Genomic DNA, 18,859 nt, shown 5'->3' with positions numbered 1-18,859 from the left:
TGAATGGCCTCACCATGTGTCTTCTGCTTTTATCCAACCCCCCCCCCCCCAATACACACACACACACGTACACACGTACACACATTAGGTTGGAGAGGCTGGAGCAGAGGGCAGTCTGAGGGCAGTGCCCAATGAGCAGTTTAGGGGCCTAAGTTCCTTGCTCAAGGGAACAGTGTGGGAAATGATTTGTCATCAACATGTTATTAGATATACATATAGGCTAGCCTACTATACGACTATGAATTAGAGGTTGAGGTGTCTAAATGTGTTTCCACTTTGTGGGATTTGTAGACAAAAGACAAATAACAGTGTGTGTTTAACACATTTGTGGGGAAAAGAAAGCAGGGTTTACTTGATTTATCTCTCTTGCACCATTTAACATAACGTTCCCTGTCTGCCACCATTAGTGCTTCTGCTGCTCAGCTCAAACTCAGTGTGACATATTCAGAGCAGTGTGATTGCTCTGGGTAGAAGTTGCCTCTTACCACAGATCTAGGATCAGATTAACTAACTCCCAATCTTAACCTTAACCATTAGAGGGTTGAAGTATCCTCTGACACTGGGTCAGTGGTTGGCGGCACAGCTGAAATACGTCTGTTTCCCTATTGGTTTTGTAACATGTCTGATGTGATGTGATTTGTTTACAACGTTTCATGTCATGCTTAGAGCAGTGTGATTTTCAGGGTCTTCATTTTAACGTCTCATTTTAACGTCTCATTTTTGTAAGTGATTTTTGGGGGGGATTAATTATTAATTTAACTTTCATGAATTCAAAGCTGGATTTGATCCACAACCTTTTTCCAAGTGTGCTGAGAGATCCACTACCCACTTACTTTGACCACTCAACATCCTTTCAACCTCCAATGCAATACTGTCTCTCACTCAATGTGCTGCATCATGACCAGTATTCCTATACTGGAAATCTACTCTTCATTTGCGCTGTTATTCTGGCACTGCTATAGTAGTCTACTGCTGCGTTAAATTACTTGTGAGTTCATGCTTACGATACAAGTTTACTACTAACTTCACTTTATGCTGTTGATTCTCCCTCTTATTAAATCCCTGTAAGAAGGAATGCCATGAATTTCAAGTGTGGATCAGTAGAATGTAAATGGAACTATAAGTCCAAACTATCTTTGGTGTCTTACAGTGTCACAGGTGACATAAGCAGCTTCGCCTGCTGTAGTCTTACCTCTCTAATGTGACTGTTGAGGAGTTCAGAACAGCTTCTTGCAATACTAATCTGAAATGGCTTAGAGATCTGTCATAGCAGGTCTAGTCTACTGAAGCCCTTATGAGGGTTGTGTCAGTATTGGTTCTCTATAGTTACATGTTCCTCTACTTCCTGAATTGGTGTGTTGAGCATTACTAAGTGACTAGCTGTCTCTGTATATGTTATTCAAACCACACAATTGTTTGGCAAGGCAACGCCATGTTGACTAATACAGAAACTTACACCCAAGCTCACATTACCTTAAGCAGGTATAATACATCGATTTATCTCTATGGATGTACCTTTGCTGTGATTTCTGGACCCCATTATCAACCATGGGGCCACTTTCCAATTCTAGGTTGGCCTCCTTCCCCGGAGGCCTTGCTTTGGTGAGTACAATCCTAGGCGCTGGTTTGATTATGTAAAGCCAGAGAGTGTGTTCTTGTCTTAGCCAGGACTCTGAAGCCCTGGAGGCAGACAGGCCGGTCAGTGGTGTGTTCTTGGCTTAGCCAGGACTCTGAAGCCCTAGAGGCAGACAGGCAGGTCAGGGTCATTTCCTGGGGGCAGAAGGATGACATCAGGCCAGAGAGAGAAGGATACATTTATGTTTTCTGGCCTGTTCTGTTCTGGCCCACCTCAGAGTGTATCCCCTCTACCCACTGAGAGAGTGGCTGGCTGCCAGATTGTGCACGGTGTGTGTGTCTGTGCCTGTCTGTCTGTGCGTGTCTGTATGCCAGGCAGCACCATCCTGCGAGGACTTGGCACACTCATCACAGTCAGAGCAGCTCCAGTTTGAACAGGCCACACAACACCAGGCTCCAGACAAGTTAAGTTTTAATGTCACATGCACAAGTACAGCGAAATGGCTTTCTTGCAGCTCTAACCCCAACAATGCAGTAATCAACATCAATGTAGTACTAAAAATAACAAGGTAGAACAATAACAATGAGAACTAAGACAAGCTAACCTGTGAGTGTATTTATTCTAATGTCACTAATTATGAGGTAATATGAATGCAGTAATTGTGTGCGTGTGTCCCTATGTGCGTGCACGTGCGTGTGTGTTCCTCCGCATTTTATTGTTTGTTAATTACAATAAACTACTGTGTGTAGCTGCAAAGAGCAGGTGCTGTTGATGACTCAGTGAAAAACATGTTTTGGACTGCGTTCAGTCAGTAGTTTACCAAATGAAGCAAATTGTTATTACGTAAAACACTTTGGCTGCTCTGACTGTCAATGTTGTCACATCTAATTCTCTCCTGTTCTCTCTCTATCTCCCCAGAACACAAAGCTCTACCTATGTATCCTTTGTGTGAATTAGTGGCACGTTGCCAGGTTTGTAAATATGTTGGAAATATTCCAGGGAATATGCTGGAAATGGACACAGAGGATGTGTGGTGTTGTTTTTCGGAGGGTTTATTCATTGGAAGTGGTCCGTAATTCGGCGAACCTCGTTTCCAGGTCTTAATAAATTAATGTGAATTCATGAATGTGAGATATCATTACATAAACGCATATTCTCGGCTGCCTCGTTTAGTCGTCGATGGCCGCCAGGTACACACGCCATCTGGGATGTTGGCCCTGTCACACCACCTATCAGAGAGAAGGTTTCCATGTCTCCATCTCTCTGACTCTCACTTTCAATAGCCTAAATACTGAATGTCTGTCTCTTGTCTTTTTCTGTCCTTCTCTTTCACCCTTCCAGATGTTCTACAGTATATATATCTCTATTTCTCCCTCTCTCCTTCTCTCCCTACATCTCTCTATCTATCTCCATCCCCTCACTGTCTCTCCTTTTTCTCAGTAATGTCTTCGTGAACACACATTGTAATCTCTTGCACAAAACTAACGCAGACAGCAAAGTGCAGTCAGTGAGAGAGAACCCGCTCCCCCCTCCCTATGCTTCGTCCAGAGATGTAGATAAATATTTCACACACTATGCCACTCTCCACCCTGCCCATAATCTCTTCCCCCATCTGAGGTAAGAGAAGACAGCTACTGCCCACCATGCGTCCAAGTCTCACAGTGTACAATGTTTATTCACAGGCGTTTCAGGAGACAGAATCGACGATAAACACAGAAAGTGATGAAGCTCTACACTCTAAAAAGAAAAGGTTCCTGGAGTATCCTTTAGGGGTTCTTCAAATTGAAACTGTGGGGGAACCCCTATAAGTTATTTGAAGAACCCTTTAAAAGGGTTCTTCAAAGAACCCCTTTTAATGGATCCTTGAAGAACCTTTTGAAGAACCTTTTGGGGTTCATTTTTGAACTACCCCCCCTCCCATATTAATATTATTATTATTATTAATAATAATAATAATATGCATTACAATAACACAATATTTTAGTTCATAGTGTTCATTATGATTTTAGTGGAAAAGCAGAATTAAAAAATCCAAATATGAGGTAAACTCCCAGCAGAGCCCCAAGTCCAATGGGTATATCCTCTGGCGTGTTGATGTTAATGTGTTGATATTCTCCGTATCCATTGCCAGAATGATTTTGCAGTGCATGGTGATCGAACAGGTTTCCTGTCTGTGAATCCCCAAAATAGTAATTATACAGATGATTAACAAAACATGCACACGACAGAATTCATACCTTGGTTTTTGTGGTGAATGAAAAAAATACTGTTTTGATAATGGTTTTCATAAACATACCTTGTCCATAATGTAGAGGCCAATGGGTTATTCATTGAATAGATAAGGGAGGGGGATGGTAAATGTGATCTGCATAACATACCAATACCAATTGACATACCTTTGTATGCCTCCTCGTCTGTATACTTGCAGACACAGACACAAAAGTGAGCAGTTCAGTCATCTGCACCCAATACAGCTAGCCTTCAACATATTCTTATAGCCTACATAGTCTTACCTCTGTTGATTGATATCCATTGAATTGTGTCAATTTTCTGTTTTAGAAAGATTGCACAAAAATTAAAAGATCATAAAACAATATCTATTTAGATCATATAAGGGACAAACCTTACCTTAAATTGAGAAGATCTTGACATTTTTCAGTTAAGTGCCTGCACCTGCTGTCCTTTCAAATCGAAATGTTTCAGTTGGGCAGTTAGGTTCCTGCAAGAACCCCGACCAACTAAGGAGGTTCCTCGATGAACCCCACCTCCTATGGTGTTCTTTGAAGAACCTTTTGGGGGCAATTTTCAGTGCCAAGAACCCTAAGGTTCTTCGAAGAACCTTGAGGATCTTAGAAGAACCCTTGTTGAACCGCTAATTTTAAAAGTGTATAGCCACGATGCTTTACTTCTTCCTACCATATTACTGTATCTACAATGACCCAGTATCTATCTCAATTGACTGCAGATTGTTGATGTCCAATCGACTGCAGGAGAAAGAATCACAGAATCGACACTAACCACAGAAGCTCACAAAGCCAGAGGCTATAGCCCCAATTGTTGCCCTTGGTCTCTTGCCGTATGGACCCATATACCTTACCCAGAATGGTCCAGTAGCTATCTCAATTGCGTGCAGATTGTTGGTACCGACTGACTGCAGCATGTGGCCGATTCATTGCAGGGGTTTATGGCGTGGAACGAACCCTCACTCTGCCTTTGAACAGCTTGCTGTAAATGTTGATGGCCTTAGTTTTATGGGTCTCTAGCGCAGGCCTGCTGCTTCAGGGGGAGTTGGTGGTCTGAGTCTGGGTTTCTTGTGAAAAGTCCTATGACAAATCTCTGTGTAAAATCTGCCACACAAAGACACTTTGATTGATGTAGGTGTTTAATTGGTTTGAGGGTGTAAATTGTGATTACGACACACTTCGGATGAGATTTCACACATTGCGATAACACACTGTATGATACTGTTTCTCTCACTTGCTGTAGATCAGCTGGACCGTCTCTCCTCTTATATTTATTGTATGTGTTTGATTACATGCATGTTCACATGGCCTAGACTAGAGTAAGCTTTATTGCATGCACTCCAATGCATTTGTAAAACATTGCCTTGTGTGGTAGGTTTTGTGGCTTTTGACACTCTTATGTAGGTGTCATAACCAGCCATAAAATAACTACCGTGGTAGGTTTTGTGAGTTCTTTACACTCTTATATAGGTGTCTTAACCAGCCTTAAAATAACGCAATATATGTCACAAAATATCTAAATATAGGTGTCATGACAGTGTTATGACCATATTATAACAGATTATGACAAGTTATGTCAGCTGTTGAAATATATGTACACAGACCATACAATATCAGTACTTGATGCCTTTACAACTTTTCTAAGTCCTATCATCAACTGATTTCAGCCAGTGTATGGCTGTGGATTGACTGCATCGTTTGAATGGAATGTTGGAAATTTGGCAGTTCATTTGAAAAATGTATGGAATCATTCCTCTAAAGCTGGCTGGCTGGCTGGCTAGCTAACAAAAAATACAGTGCAGATAAATTCTTCAAATTCATTATTTTACACAATTACTTATTACAGCACTGGCAAATTCCTTGATTTTGACTGACATTGGAACTGGACTGTGGGGGGTGCTGCTTGGACTGGAATCTCATGGTGGTATGTCCATTAAAACGCAGGTGATTGGGCTGATATTTTATTAGATGAAATAGGATGAATGGTAAAGGATGGGTAATTAATCTGCAACAAATAAACACATAACTAATAACATCAAATTGCCTACAAAATGGAATGAACTGAGGACAAATAGGGCGGGTAACAGGAAACACATGATAGACAAAATGTCAAACAGAAAAGTTATCCAATTAAAAAGTCGAACAAATCAAGAGGAGCACAGCACTTCCATTTCAAACACATCCAGATAAAGAGAAAAACAGGAGGTGAGGCCATTTTATGGAAGAGAGTGAGAGGAAGTTCCGCCTTCTGTGGTGGACTGGAGACAGGAGGGAAGTGTTTGATTGGTTAAAAGCTTGTCCATCAGGAAGAGTGCATCAAATGGGTGCATCCATAAAGAGCCTATTCAATTACTAGAGGGGCTATGTCTTAAACCCTCAAAATTCCAGAATGGGGTGAAAATGGCAGCCACATTGGTCAGGGAGAAATCCAAACCAGGCTAATTGGAACGCATGGCAGAGCCATAATCCTGATTTTACTTATCCATCAAAATAGAAGTAAGGCGTGTGATATATCAGTGTAATAGAATTATTGTCAACCTAAAATATTGTCATGTAATTATAAATACAGTTTATACAGGTTTTATACCAATTGTCTCTATAAATAGCCTCTAAAATATATGTACACAGACCATACAATATCAGTACTTGATGCCTTTACAACTTTTCTAAGTCCTATCATCAACTGATTTCAGCCAGTGTATGGCTGTGGATTGACTGCATCGTTTGAATGGAATGTTGGCAATTTGGCAGTTAATTTGAAAAATGTATGGAATCATTCCTCTAAAACTGGTTGGCTAGCTAGCTAACAAAAAATACAGTGCAGATAAATTATTCAAATTCATTATTTTACACAATTACTTATTACGGCACTGGCAAATTATGGTTGACCAACTGCCTGACCAAAATGGCTGACCTTTAGCCCATAATAAGAAGGTTCATGCCATTCTAGTTTTCTAATTCATAATTATATGGGTGCATCTCAATTGTATTTCCTTGATTCGTCACATCCTCTCTGCCTGTCTCCTTCTAAAAGAAGGTACAAGGGGAGGAACCTCAGACCTCCTCCTCCAATGCCTTTTGAGGTGAGGTGAAGAGAGAGGACACGAGGAATCAATGAAATACATTTGACCTACAACAAAAATTAGTACAAGTTGGAAAAAGGAAGGTGTCAGATAAAACATGGGACAAATGAAAAAGGACATCATCTCAACCAGTACATTACAACCCAGGAAAGTATAGACCAGGAGACCAATGTTGATTAATGGTTGTACAAGTTGTGTTTATTCCATGTGATTTACAAGGATATAAATAATGACCAAAACGTACAAAATCTGTGTGCTGGAAGCCCAAGCCTATGTACATGAGTTAGTCAGCAGTGATTTCATCACCCCCCCGTCCCAACCCTCCCCAATACAATCTCTATAACTATATATTTTATTTTCAACTCTGACCTTTCATTTTGGTACCTTGTTTCCAGTGCGATGTACGGCAAATCTTTTATTCCTTAATTTTTTTACATGTTTTACTACATTACATGAATGAACAATGAGTTGGCAAAATATCTATGTACATTTAGAGAGGAGGACTATGTATTCATCCAAAGAATACATAAATACTGTGATAAAATATTACATCTGCTTGGAGTTATGAGTCTAGCCCCATGAGAAACGGATTGGTGTGTTGACCAGACACACCAATAATAATAAAAATAATAATAGCTATTATTATTAATAATAACGAGAGGATCCATCTGAAACATTCACTCTCAGTATAGAACTATTATGGTATTTTTTTAAAGGATGGCGATCATTCTCAAGCCCACATTTTTTTATTTCAGCATATCATATAAAAATAATGTAACATTAAGACAACAGTAGACAAGAATTGCACAAGAATAATCATAACTATAAGGTAATATAATACTCTCATATGAAACATTTAAAACGTCCGGCATTAATATGAATATTTTGTTAATTGGGATGGATGGCGTTTCGTTCAGGTAGGCGGAGCCATCCTTTGTGATGTCACTTGGCACAGGGCTCACCTGTTGCATGGTGGTCTGGCACGGCTAGTCCAATTATATCCGTATTATTGTATTATTGACCATTAAACAAAACTAAAACAAGAGGAAAATAGCAAACCAGAAGTTCTTTACCCCATCCCCATTCAAATACAGACATGCCCCAGTGGTGCGTTTGTGGACCGTTGTCTGTTACCGCCAGACCTTGGGTGACCGTTGTAAAGAGTTCAAAGGTCAAGGTTCAGTTGAATGCAGAACAGGGGCTAGAGTTGTAGTTGTGGCTGCTTCAATGAAAGTCTATATTCACATATCTGACTGACATCTGTTACTAAGCAGTCCTTTAACTGTGTGTGTGTGTGTGTGTGTGTGTGTGTGTGTGTGTGTGTGTGTGCGCGCACCGTTAGTCCATGGGTCCAATGTTTGTGGTTTGTGGGACGATGGATGTCCTCGTTCTGTAATCAACCTTAAACACCAAGTCCGTTAGAGAGTGTCCATGTTTGCAGTCCTTTGACACTGTGAGAGACAGAAGGGTCCATATTTGTAGTCCTTTTTGCATTGTGTGTGAGAGGGTCCGTGTTTAGGGCTGGCTACATTCTTTGCATTCCACAGTAATAGACATGGGCGTCCGGCATTGCCCTGCGAATGAGATTACATCACTTATCCAGATAGTCCCCAAACCCCACCTCCTATCCACCTCCACCGGCCCCACCCCTCCCTCGTCACCAGTCAGTCCAAAATGAACGCCATGCGCCTCACAAGCCACAAGCTAAACCTTTTCAGCATTTCCCAACAAAACAAGTATAGAAAAAAAATGATGCATCAAATAATAACCTATTTTAAACAGATTCAATCTGGACACAGGTACAGCGTGTGGTTTAAAAGCTATTCCTTCCTGTATCAAAGGTCAATTAGCTTCAAATAAAGAAACAACGCTTTGCCACTCAAACATTACTCAAAATATGTCTCACAATGTTTCAAAAAAATAATCTGCTGTAAAAATCAAAGACTGATATATGATAAAAACAGGAGTCTGTTGAACTAGCAACTTTTTTTGAAAAGTAAAGTAACATTTGCTACATCATCTCTCATAGCAGTCCATTATCCTCTCCATTATCCTCTCCATTATCCTCTCCATTATCCTCTCCAACTGGATGGAACTGATAAAAAAATGTTCCCTCCACTTTCCTCTGGGTTACCAGTACTGGACAACAAAATCCCCCAAAACATCAGCACGCAAACCTAGTGCTGGAGAATTGGCTTTGCTCTAAAAAAACAACAAAGACAAAAAGACTGTTAAGGGTGGGGTTCTTAGCAGCATAATGGTCTAGATATTCTCATTCAGCTTGTCGAAGGGGTGAAAAAAGAGAGAGAGGGCTGACAAAAAGGAAAAGCGAAGAGTGGAGGAACAGCAGTAGGAGGAGAAATAAAGAGAGATAACCAAATGGTTCCATCCCCCCAGTCAGGAAAAAAATAAGAGTGATTTACTGACCAACCAACTGACTGCCTGACACATAAGAGGGGAGGGCTGACTGTGAAAAATGGAAAAATAGAACTGACTGCCCCCTACAGGTCTAGACAGAGAGGTACACCATCACCCCAAGGGTAAAAGTTCATGCTCCGCCCCTGCAGGCAGGCTAAGGCGTCAACAGGAAAAGGAAGGGGGGGGCAGCGGGAGGAGTGTGTGAGAGAGAGAGACACACAGCACAGTGCCAAACGTCATCATGCAGAGGTTGCGGCAGCTAACGGCGGAGCGGGTTTTCGGCCAGTGAGGTCACACATGTCACCGCATAAGAGGGTCGCTTGTGCCGTGCAGCTCCGTTGGGGGGCCTCTAGAGGGCCAGCTCTCTCTGCAAGGCACACACACAGGAGTGGACAGGCGGGTGGTATACGCTATTAGAAAATAGTGGTCTCATACTTGGTGTTGGCTCCTCTCTTGGCCTCCTGCCCTGGTTCCAATATCCACGGCACGTTGGCATGACCCTTCTGCTCCATCGACGGCTGCTCCATCTGAGAGAGAGAGGGAGAAGGAGAGGGTTGGTTAAACGCTGTGGGATAATAATAAATGTCAGGGCAGAGAGAGGGAGTGAAAGAGAGGGATCTGGGGCTGAGGGAACAGGAGAGAGAGAGGGAGTGAAAGAGAGGGATCTGGGGCTGAGGGAACAGGAGAGAGAGAGGGAGTGGAAGAGAGGGATCTGGGGCTGAGGGAACAGGAGAGAGAGAGAGGGAGTGAAAGAGAGGGATCTGGGGCTGAGGGAACAGGAGAGAGAGAGGGAGTGAAAGAGATGGATCTGGGGCTGAGGGAACAGGAGAGAGAGAGGGAGTGAAAGAGAGGGATCTGGGGCTGAGGGAACAGGAGAGAGAGAGGGAGTGGAAGAGAGGGATCTGGGGCTGAGGGAACAGGAGAGAGAGAGGGAGTGAAAGAGAGGGATCTGGGGCTGAGGGAACAGGAGAGAGAGAGGGAGTGAAAAAGAGGGATCTGGGGCTGAGGGAACATGAGAGAGAGAGGGAGTGAAAGAGAGGGATCTGAGGCTGAGGGAACAGGAGAGAGAGAGGGAGTGAAAGAGAGGGGTCTGGGGCTGAGGAAACAGGAGAGAGAGAGGGAGTGAAAGAGAGGGGTCTGGGGCTGAGGGAACAGGAGAGAGAGAGGGAGTGAAAGAGATGGTTCTGGGGCTGAGGGAACAGGAGAGAGAGAGGGAGTGAAAGAGAGGGGTCTGGGGCTGAGGGAACAGGAGAGAGAGAGGGAGTGAAAGAGAGGGGTCTGGGGCTGAGGGAACAGGAGAGAGAGAGGGAGTGAAAGAGATGGTTCTGGGGCTGAGGGAACAGGAGAGAGAGAGGGAGTGAAAGAGAGGGGTCTGGGGCTGAGGAAACAGGAGAGAGAGAGGGAGTGAAAGAGAGGGGTCTGGGGCTGAGGGAACAGGAGAGAGAGAGGGAGTGAAAGAGAGGGGTCTGGGGCTGAGGGAACAGATGAGAGAGAGGGAGTTATAGTGGAGAGGCACGATCACAGACTCCACACCAACACTCAAATATGGAGGCACTTGCTTTAGGTCTGAAAATATATTGTTGGCCTCATATCAATGAACGTATCACAATGTATTTTAAGGAGAAAAGAAAACTGTGTAAAATATATATTTTTTACAAATAATCCCCTATACTGTACTATAACCCCCACAACTGCCTTCCCATTGTTGAAAATTACTTGTTGAAGACCAATCTATGCTCTTTCCCCCTCAAGAGCAAACTTTTCAACAACCAATCAAAATGCTCATTCTGGTTGCCGAGGGTGCTTTCCTTCCACCACATTCGTCTGTGATAGACGAAAATATTATTTGGGGAGTGGGTCCCTGTCTCTGAACACTGCAAAGCTGAAACTGGAAGAATGTATGAACGCACGCACAAACGTGCACACACAGACACACACACAAATGGTTGAATACAAACAGTGTAGTTATTCCCTCTGTAAGGCAATCAAACAGGCAAAACGTCAGTACAGAGACAAAGTGGAGTCGCAATTCAACAGTTCTGACACGAGACGTATGTGGCAGGGTCTACAGACAATCACGGATTACAAAGGGAAAACCAGCCACGTCGCAGACCCCGACGTCTTGCTCCCAGACAAGCTAAACACCTTCTTCACCCGCTTTGAGGATAACACAGTGCCACCGATGCGGCCCGCTCCCAAGGACTGTGGGCCCTTGTTCTCCGTGGCTGACGTGAGTAAGACATTTAAGTGTGTTAACCCTCGCAAGGCTGCCGGCCCAGACGGCATCCCTAGCCGCATCTTCAGAGCATGCGCAGATCAGCTGGCTGGAGTGTTTACGGACATATTCAATCTCTCCCTATCCCAGTCTGCTGTCCCCACTTGCTTCAAGATGTCCACCATTGTTCCTGTACCCAAGAAAGCAAAGGTAACTGAACTAAATGACTATCGCCCGTAGCACTCACTTCTGTCATCATGAAGTGCTTTGAGAGGCTAGTTAAGGATCATATCACCTCTACCTTACCTTACACCCTAGACCCACTTCAATTTGCTTACCGCTCCAATAGATCCACAGACGATGCAATCGCCATCACACTGCACACTGCCCTATCCCATCTGGACAAGAGGAATACCTATGTAAGAATGCTGTTCATTGACTATAGCTTTCTGATGGCTTCCTGACGGGCCGCCCCCAGGTGGTGAAGGTAGGAAACAACACCTCCACTTCACTGATCCTCAACACAGTGGCCCCACAAGGGTGCGTGCTCAGCCCCCTCCTGTACTCCCTGTTCACCCATGACTGCGTGGCCACGCACGCCTCCAACTCAATCATCAAGTTTGCACACGACACAACAGTAGTAGGCTTGATTACCAACAATGACGAGACAGCCTACAGGGAGGAGGTGAGGGCCCTGGCGGAGTGATGCCAGGAAAATAACCTCTCCCTCAACAAAAACGAAGGAGCTGATCGTGGACTTCAGGAAACAGCACGCCCCTATCCACATCGACGGGACCGCAGTGGAGAAGGTGGAAAGCTTCAAGTTCCTCCGCGTACACATCAATGACAATCTGAAATGGTCCACCCACACAGACAGTGTGGTGAAGAAGGCGCAACAGCGCCTCTTCAACCTCAGGAGGCTGAAGAAATTCGGCTTGGCCCCTAAGACCCTCACAAACTTTTACAGATGCACAATTGAGAGCATCCTGTCGGGCTGTATCACCGCCTGGTACGGCAAATGCACCGTCCGCAACCACAGGGCTCTCCAGAGGGTTGTGCGGTCTGCCCAATGCATCACCGTGGGCACACTGCCTGCCCTCCAGGACACCTACAGCACCCGATGTCACAGGAAGGCCAAAAAGATAATCATGGACATCAACCACCTGAGCCACGGTCTGTTCACCCCGCTATCATCCAGAAGGCGAGGTCAGTACAGGTGCATCAAAGCTGGGACCGAGAGACTGAAAAACAGCTTCTATCTCAAGGCCATCAGACTGTTAAATAGCCATCACTTGCCGGCTACCACCTGGCTACTCAACCCTGCACCTTAGAGGCTACTGCCCTGTATACATAGACATGGAATCACTGGCTACTTTAATAATGGAACATTGCTTTACTCATCTCATATGTATATACTGAATTCTATTCTACTGTATTTTATTTCTTAATTCCATTCTTTTACTTTTAGATTTGTGTATTGTTGTGAATTGTTAGATACTACTGCACTGTTGGAGCTAGGAACACAAGCATTTCGCTACACCCGCAATAACATCTGCTAAATATGTGTATGTGACCCATAACATTTGATTTGATTTGATTTTGATTTGAAAGACACAAACACACACACACACGATCTGAGTGGAGTTGACAGAGATAGGACCAATCACCGAACCAAACAAACAAATCAAATGGCTTCTATTAAGTGATCAAAGTGTATGGAGACAAAACCAACAAAAAGGCCAAAGACAGTCAAAGAATAAGAAAGAACGGAGAAGGGAGGAAGACCTGAAAGGGGACTTTGTGATGGAGGAGGAGTGGTGAAGGAGGAGGAAGAGGAGGGTGGAGAGGAGGCCGGTGGGGGGTGTATATGTGACCCAGCGACCAACGGCTAGAGGGGTACATGATGACCTATAGGGGGGTGGAACACAGAGGTCACAGAGAGGTCAAAGGGCGACTGCTTGGCAACAGCACGGCAACAACACAGCAACCGTATGGTAACAGTACGGCAACGCCATAGTACTGGGTCACACCAAAGGAACACTTCATGCAGGCAGAAGCACACACACACACACACACACACACACACACACACACACACACAAGGATGCGGTAGAGAAAGGAGGAGAGAAGGAGGAGGAAAGGAGGAGAGGAGAGGAGGAGGAGAGAAGGAGGAGGAAGAGTAATCCACAGGTTTACACAGATATAGAAGTGCTGCAAAATAATGACTGTGTCCAGCTGCTGGTGGGAATATTAAGTGAATCCTGCAGCATGCTTCACTGTAGCTCCCTCCACAGCACTACAGTCGTGGTCAAACGTTTTGAGAATGACACAAGTATTGGTCTTCACAAAGTTCACTGCTTCAGTGTTATGAGATATTTTTGTCAGATGTTACTATGGTATACTGAAGTATAATTACAAGCATTCCATAAGTGTCAAAGGCTTGTATTGACAATTACATTAAGTTTATGCAAAGAGTCAATATTTGCAGTGTTGACCCTTCTTTTTCAAGACCTCTGCAATCCGCCCTGGCATGCTGTCAATTAACTTCTGGGCCACATCCTGACTGATGGCAGCCCATTCTTGCATAATCAATGCTTGGAGTTTGTCAGAATTTGTGGGGTTTTGTTTGTCCACCCGCCTCTTGAGGATCGACCACAAGTTCTCAATGGGATTAAGGTCTGGGGAGTTTCCTGGCCATGGACCCAAAATTTCGATGTTTTGTTCCCTGAGCCACTTAGTTATCACTTTTGCCTTATGGCAAGGTGCTCCATCATGCTGGAAAAGGCATTGGTCGTCACCAAACTGTTCTTGGATGGTTGGGAGAAGTTGCTCTTGGAGGATGTGTTAGTACCATTCTTTATTCATGGCTGTGTTCTTAGGCAAAATTGTGAGTGAGCCCACTCCCTTGGCTGAGAAGCAACCCCACACATGAATAGTCTCAGGATGCTTTACTGTTGGCATGACACAGGACTGATGGTAGCGCTCACCTTGTCTTTTCCGGACAAGGTGTTTTCCGGATGCCCCAAACAATCGGAAAGGGGATTCATCAGAGAAAATGACTTTACCCCAGTCCTCAGCAGTCCAATCCCTGTACCTTTTGCAGACTATCAGTCTGTCCCTGATGTTTTTCCTAGAGAGAAGTGGCTTCTTTGCTGCCCTTCTTGACACCAGGCCATCCTCCAAAAGCCTTCGCCTCACTGTGCGTGCAGATGCACTCACACCTGCCTGCTGCCATTCTTGAGCAAGCTCTGCACTGGTGGTGCCCCGATCCCGCAGCTGAATCAACTTTAGGAGACGGTCCTGGCGCTTGCTGGACTTTCTTGGGCGCCCTGAAGCCTTCTTCACAACAATTGAACCTCTCTCCTTGAAGTTATTGATGATCCGATAAATGGTTGATTTAGGTGCAATCTTACTAGCAGCAATATCATTGCCTGTGAAGCCCTTTTTGTGCAAAGCAATGATGACGGCACGTGTTTCCTTGCAGGTAACCATGGTTAACAGAGGAAGAACAATGATTTCAAGCACCACCATCCTTTTAAAGCTTCCAGTCTGTTATTCTAACTCAATCAGCATGACAGAGTGATCACCAGCCTTGTCCTTGTCAACACTCTCATCTGTGTTAACGAGAGAATCACTGACATGATGGCAGCTGGTCCTTTTGTGGCAGGGCTGAAATGCAGTGGAAATGTTTTTTTGGGATTAAGTTCATTTTCATGGCAAAGAGGGACTTTGCAATTAATTGCAATTCATCTGATCACTCTTCGTGACATTCTAGAGTATATGCAAATTGCCATCTTCAAAACTGAGGCAGCAGACTTTGTGAAAATTAGTATTTGTGTCATTCTCAAAACTTTTGACCACGACTGTACACAGGCCATTAACTACATTACACACACAACACACACACAACACAAACACAACACACACACGCACACATGCAGGAATATGCTCAAAAGCACACACACGTACACACACTTTCAAGGCAGGTGGTTAATGTAATGGCAGCAGAGTCAGCAGACTGCGTCTACACATGCCATCGTCCATCATCTCTGTGAATGGCCTATGAATATGAACACACACAGAACAGACACACACACAGAATACACACACACACACACACACACACAGATAAGACAGAGGGAAAGAAAGCCTCACATCTCCAACCCACTAGACAATTTACAATTTTATATAGCAGTCTTTCTCCATCCAATTATGAATAAAGATATCATATGACCGCTAACAGCACAGAGAGAGTGACAAAGCTGTTCCCTGTCACTTTATCTGTCCCCTGACTCACTTTATGGAAGGGGACATTAGTACTGTGCTCTAGACATGAGACGCCAGCACTACAAATAGCACTTACCTCACTCATTGTATGCTTCCCAAATGGCACCCTATTCCCTATATAGTGCACTACGTTTGACCAGGGCCCATGCACTATATAGGGAATAGGGTGCCACATTTGGGACGTGGCCATATGCATACAGCACAGTAAATCCATATGGAAACACTATAGAGAACAAGGCTCTTAAGGCTCCAGTGGTGTACAGTGCATGCCTATGTTGAATCTAACTCTGTCCGTAAAAGCTCCAGGACCTGGAATCCAAGGGGAGGCTGGGGGGAGAGGAGGCTGACAGACAGGCACTGTGGCTGGGTAGGTGACTCTGGCAACTGGGAGAGAGCCATGGACAGAGCCAACACTAACACACACATAGCTGAGAGATGCACACACACCCATAAAGCTGAGATGCACACCCCCACACTCCCACACACGCATTGTAAGCTGGGCTCCATAGAGCTCTATGTAAACAGCCCTCATCAATCACCCAGGTCTGTAAGAGACTGCAGGGAGAGAAAGATGGAGAGGGACGTTTACAGATCAAACATCCATCTACACCAGTGATGTAGCGGTAAAACAATAGGTGGGTAAACTCTGATCGGCGGTCGCAGTGAAAAAAGTAACGCTCACTATTCTTTCAATGCATCTTTCCTTTACCCTCCACTACACCACTGATCTACACCTCTGCTACAAACTCAGTGTGGCCAAGACACACACACACACACACACACACTGCAACCATCAATAAACACAACAGACCACTTTGAAAAAGGAGTGAGTTAACTCTATACACACAGAAACACTCACAATAACATGCTAACACTGATAACAAAGCCAACAAAGGCAATGTGAAGGAGTTTAGAGATGTTCACTCTAATGTACCTGTATTGGAAACAGAGGACAGGGTGAACAACAGTCCCAGAGGAGAGGGCAGAGGGCAGAGGGCAGAGGTCATGGACAGGGTGAACAACAGTCACAGAGGAGGTCAGAGGTCATGGGAGATGGAAAAAGGCACTCTAGGCTAGTGGATGTTGATGAGAGGTAAAAGGTGAGAGGTCATAGGAAAGGGTAAAGAGGAAAGGGAAGTAGTTGTGTGATGGGGGAGGGTTGGCTGCAGTATTATGTGGGACTCACAGACTTATGTTGACAGGTGAAAGGTGAGATGTTGTGGAACAGAGTGGTATTGGAGCTTACAGGTGGTCTAGACAGTATGGTATGGCTCTCACAGACGTGTTGATGAGAGGTGAAATGTGAGAGGTCGTGGTAGAGGTAGTAGTAGAGGGTAAAGGTTAAACGGAGGGTATAAACCAGTGTCATTACTCACAGACTTGCGGATGTTGACGCGGGGCTTGGGGACGGGCTTGTTGGGCTTGATGTCGAAGCTCTCTGGCAGCGTGGAGGAGCCGTGGCCACTCTTCCTGGCCTGCAGGGCCAGCTGGTAAGCTACCTCAAAAGCCTGACCCAGGGTTAGGATGATCTCATACGCCAGGTTCTGTTATACACACACAAAATGTCATAAACACACACACACATACGCATCTAATGTTATGCATGTACCCGCACGCACTTGCACACACACTCACTATGTAAATCTGCCATATCATCATAACAGTAGTTCTCAAACTCACACCAGGAAGTAACTAATTAATAAAGCCACTTGTCCCCCTCACAGACAGAGGGTGCTGTGTGTGTGTGTGTGTGACTCACCACCGTCGAAGGCAGTGAAGACATGGCAGTAGTGGTGGCTGGACTTGAGGTCTTTGGTGATGTAGGCAAACGTGGACAGATCCTCAGGATCCTGGGCCGCACACGAGATGTTACGGATCTCATGCTCAGCTATGATGTTATATATAGAGAGAGAGAGAGAGAGAGAGAGAGAGAGAGAGAGAGAGATGAGAGAGAGATAGAGAGAGAGAGAGAGAGGAGAGAGAGAGAGAGAGAGAGAGAGAGAGAGAGAGAGAGAGAGAGAGAGAGAGAGAGAGAGAGAGAGAGAGAGAGAGAGGGTTGGAGATCTTTAGAGAAGGTTTATGTGATGTAAGTTCAGACTGTTGATCTTGTGAAACCGACAAGATCTATATTTTTTGCTTTCACCCAGTGCTGTTCAGTTATTACTCTCAGTAATGGTACAGGAGGAAAGAAAGGCTCTCACCTTGTTTGTAGCGTCAATGAACTTGACTCCTTGTAGGAGACAGAGAGAACAATGGTTGGGACTTTCTTCATCTGTTCTGTAGACTTCTGTAGAGTGGAGAGAGATGGAGAGAGAAAGAGAGAGGGAACAGAACGGAAAAGAGGGCTGCCTGAGTTAACATTTGATGCTCTTTTTTATCATGTAGTCTATGAGTCAATTAGACTAATGATGGCAACCAACACAAGGCTATCAAGACCTTGGTTTCATCGTCTCCCTCCACAGTAGAACAATAAAACCCTACAATAAGAATCTCTTCACACAACATAATACAATTTTAGAGAGAGTGGGGACTAGGGTGGCAAAACTTTCAATAAATTCCAAGTTTTTTTCTGAGATCATGGGTTGGATGATTCTGGATTTACGGCTTATTCCCTCCGGATTCTGGGAATCCTCCAACCGGGATTTCGGGAAAGGTAGGGAATTTCTTGAAAGTTCTCTGAATTTTGCAACCCTAGTGGGAACAGATAGAGATGATAGATTATGAGATGAGAGCTCAACACAAGCTTATAACTAGATAGAATAAGGAGGGGGAAGGGGTGGGAAGAGAGAGAGAGAGAAAGAAAGATGAAATCAACACAAGCATATAACTAAGCAGAAAAGAGGGGGAAGGGGTAGGAAGAGAGAGAGAGGGATGAGATCATTGCACACAGAGAGAGCCAGCCTATCCAAACACTCTCCTCTTGATTACCAGAATCAATTCCAATCTTCTCAAAGTTCAAAGGTTACCCTGCGCCTTAGCAAATGACATTTCAAAACGTATAGATTTCCCCCAAGGAGGCACAATATAACTATTATCT

General features: G+C 44.4%; 1 protein-coding gene across 1 annotated transcript in view; it reads right to left on the bottom strand.

The window, feature by feature from the left end:
• Positions 1–7,078: 7,078 nt before the first annotated feature.
• Positions 7,079–18,859, bottom strand: part of LOC311129613 (ankyrin repeat and sterile alpha motif domain-containing protein 1B-like) — a gene marked incomplete at its 5' end in the record, with an annotated part of 61,490 nt that continues 49,709 nt past the window's right edge. Inside the window, 6 exon segments of the mRNA XM_084161954.1 lie at positions 7,079–9,847; positions 17,199–17,366; positions 17,582–17,584; positions 17,586–17,720; positions 18,024–18,053; positions 18,059–18,171. Coding sequence (XP_084018080.1) covers positions 9,734–9,847; positions 17,199–17,366; positions 17,582–17,584; positions 17,586–17,720; positions 18,024–18,053; positions 18,059–18,171 — 563 coding nt within the window. The 3' untranslated portion in view covers positions 7,079–9,733.

Source organism: Coregonus lavaretus (assembly GCF_964263955.1).
Source record: "Coregonus lavaretus genome assembly, chromosome: 5".
In the NCBI taxonomy this organism is placed as follows: domain Eukaryota; kingdom Metazoa; phylum Chordata; class Actinopteri; order Salmoniformes; family Salmonidae; genus Coregonus; species Coregonus lavaretus.
The sequence above is the reverse complement of the archived record's forward strand: the minus strand, read 5'-3'. Positions and strand labels throughout refer to the sequence as shown.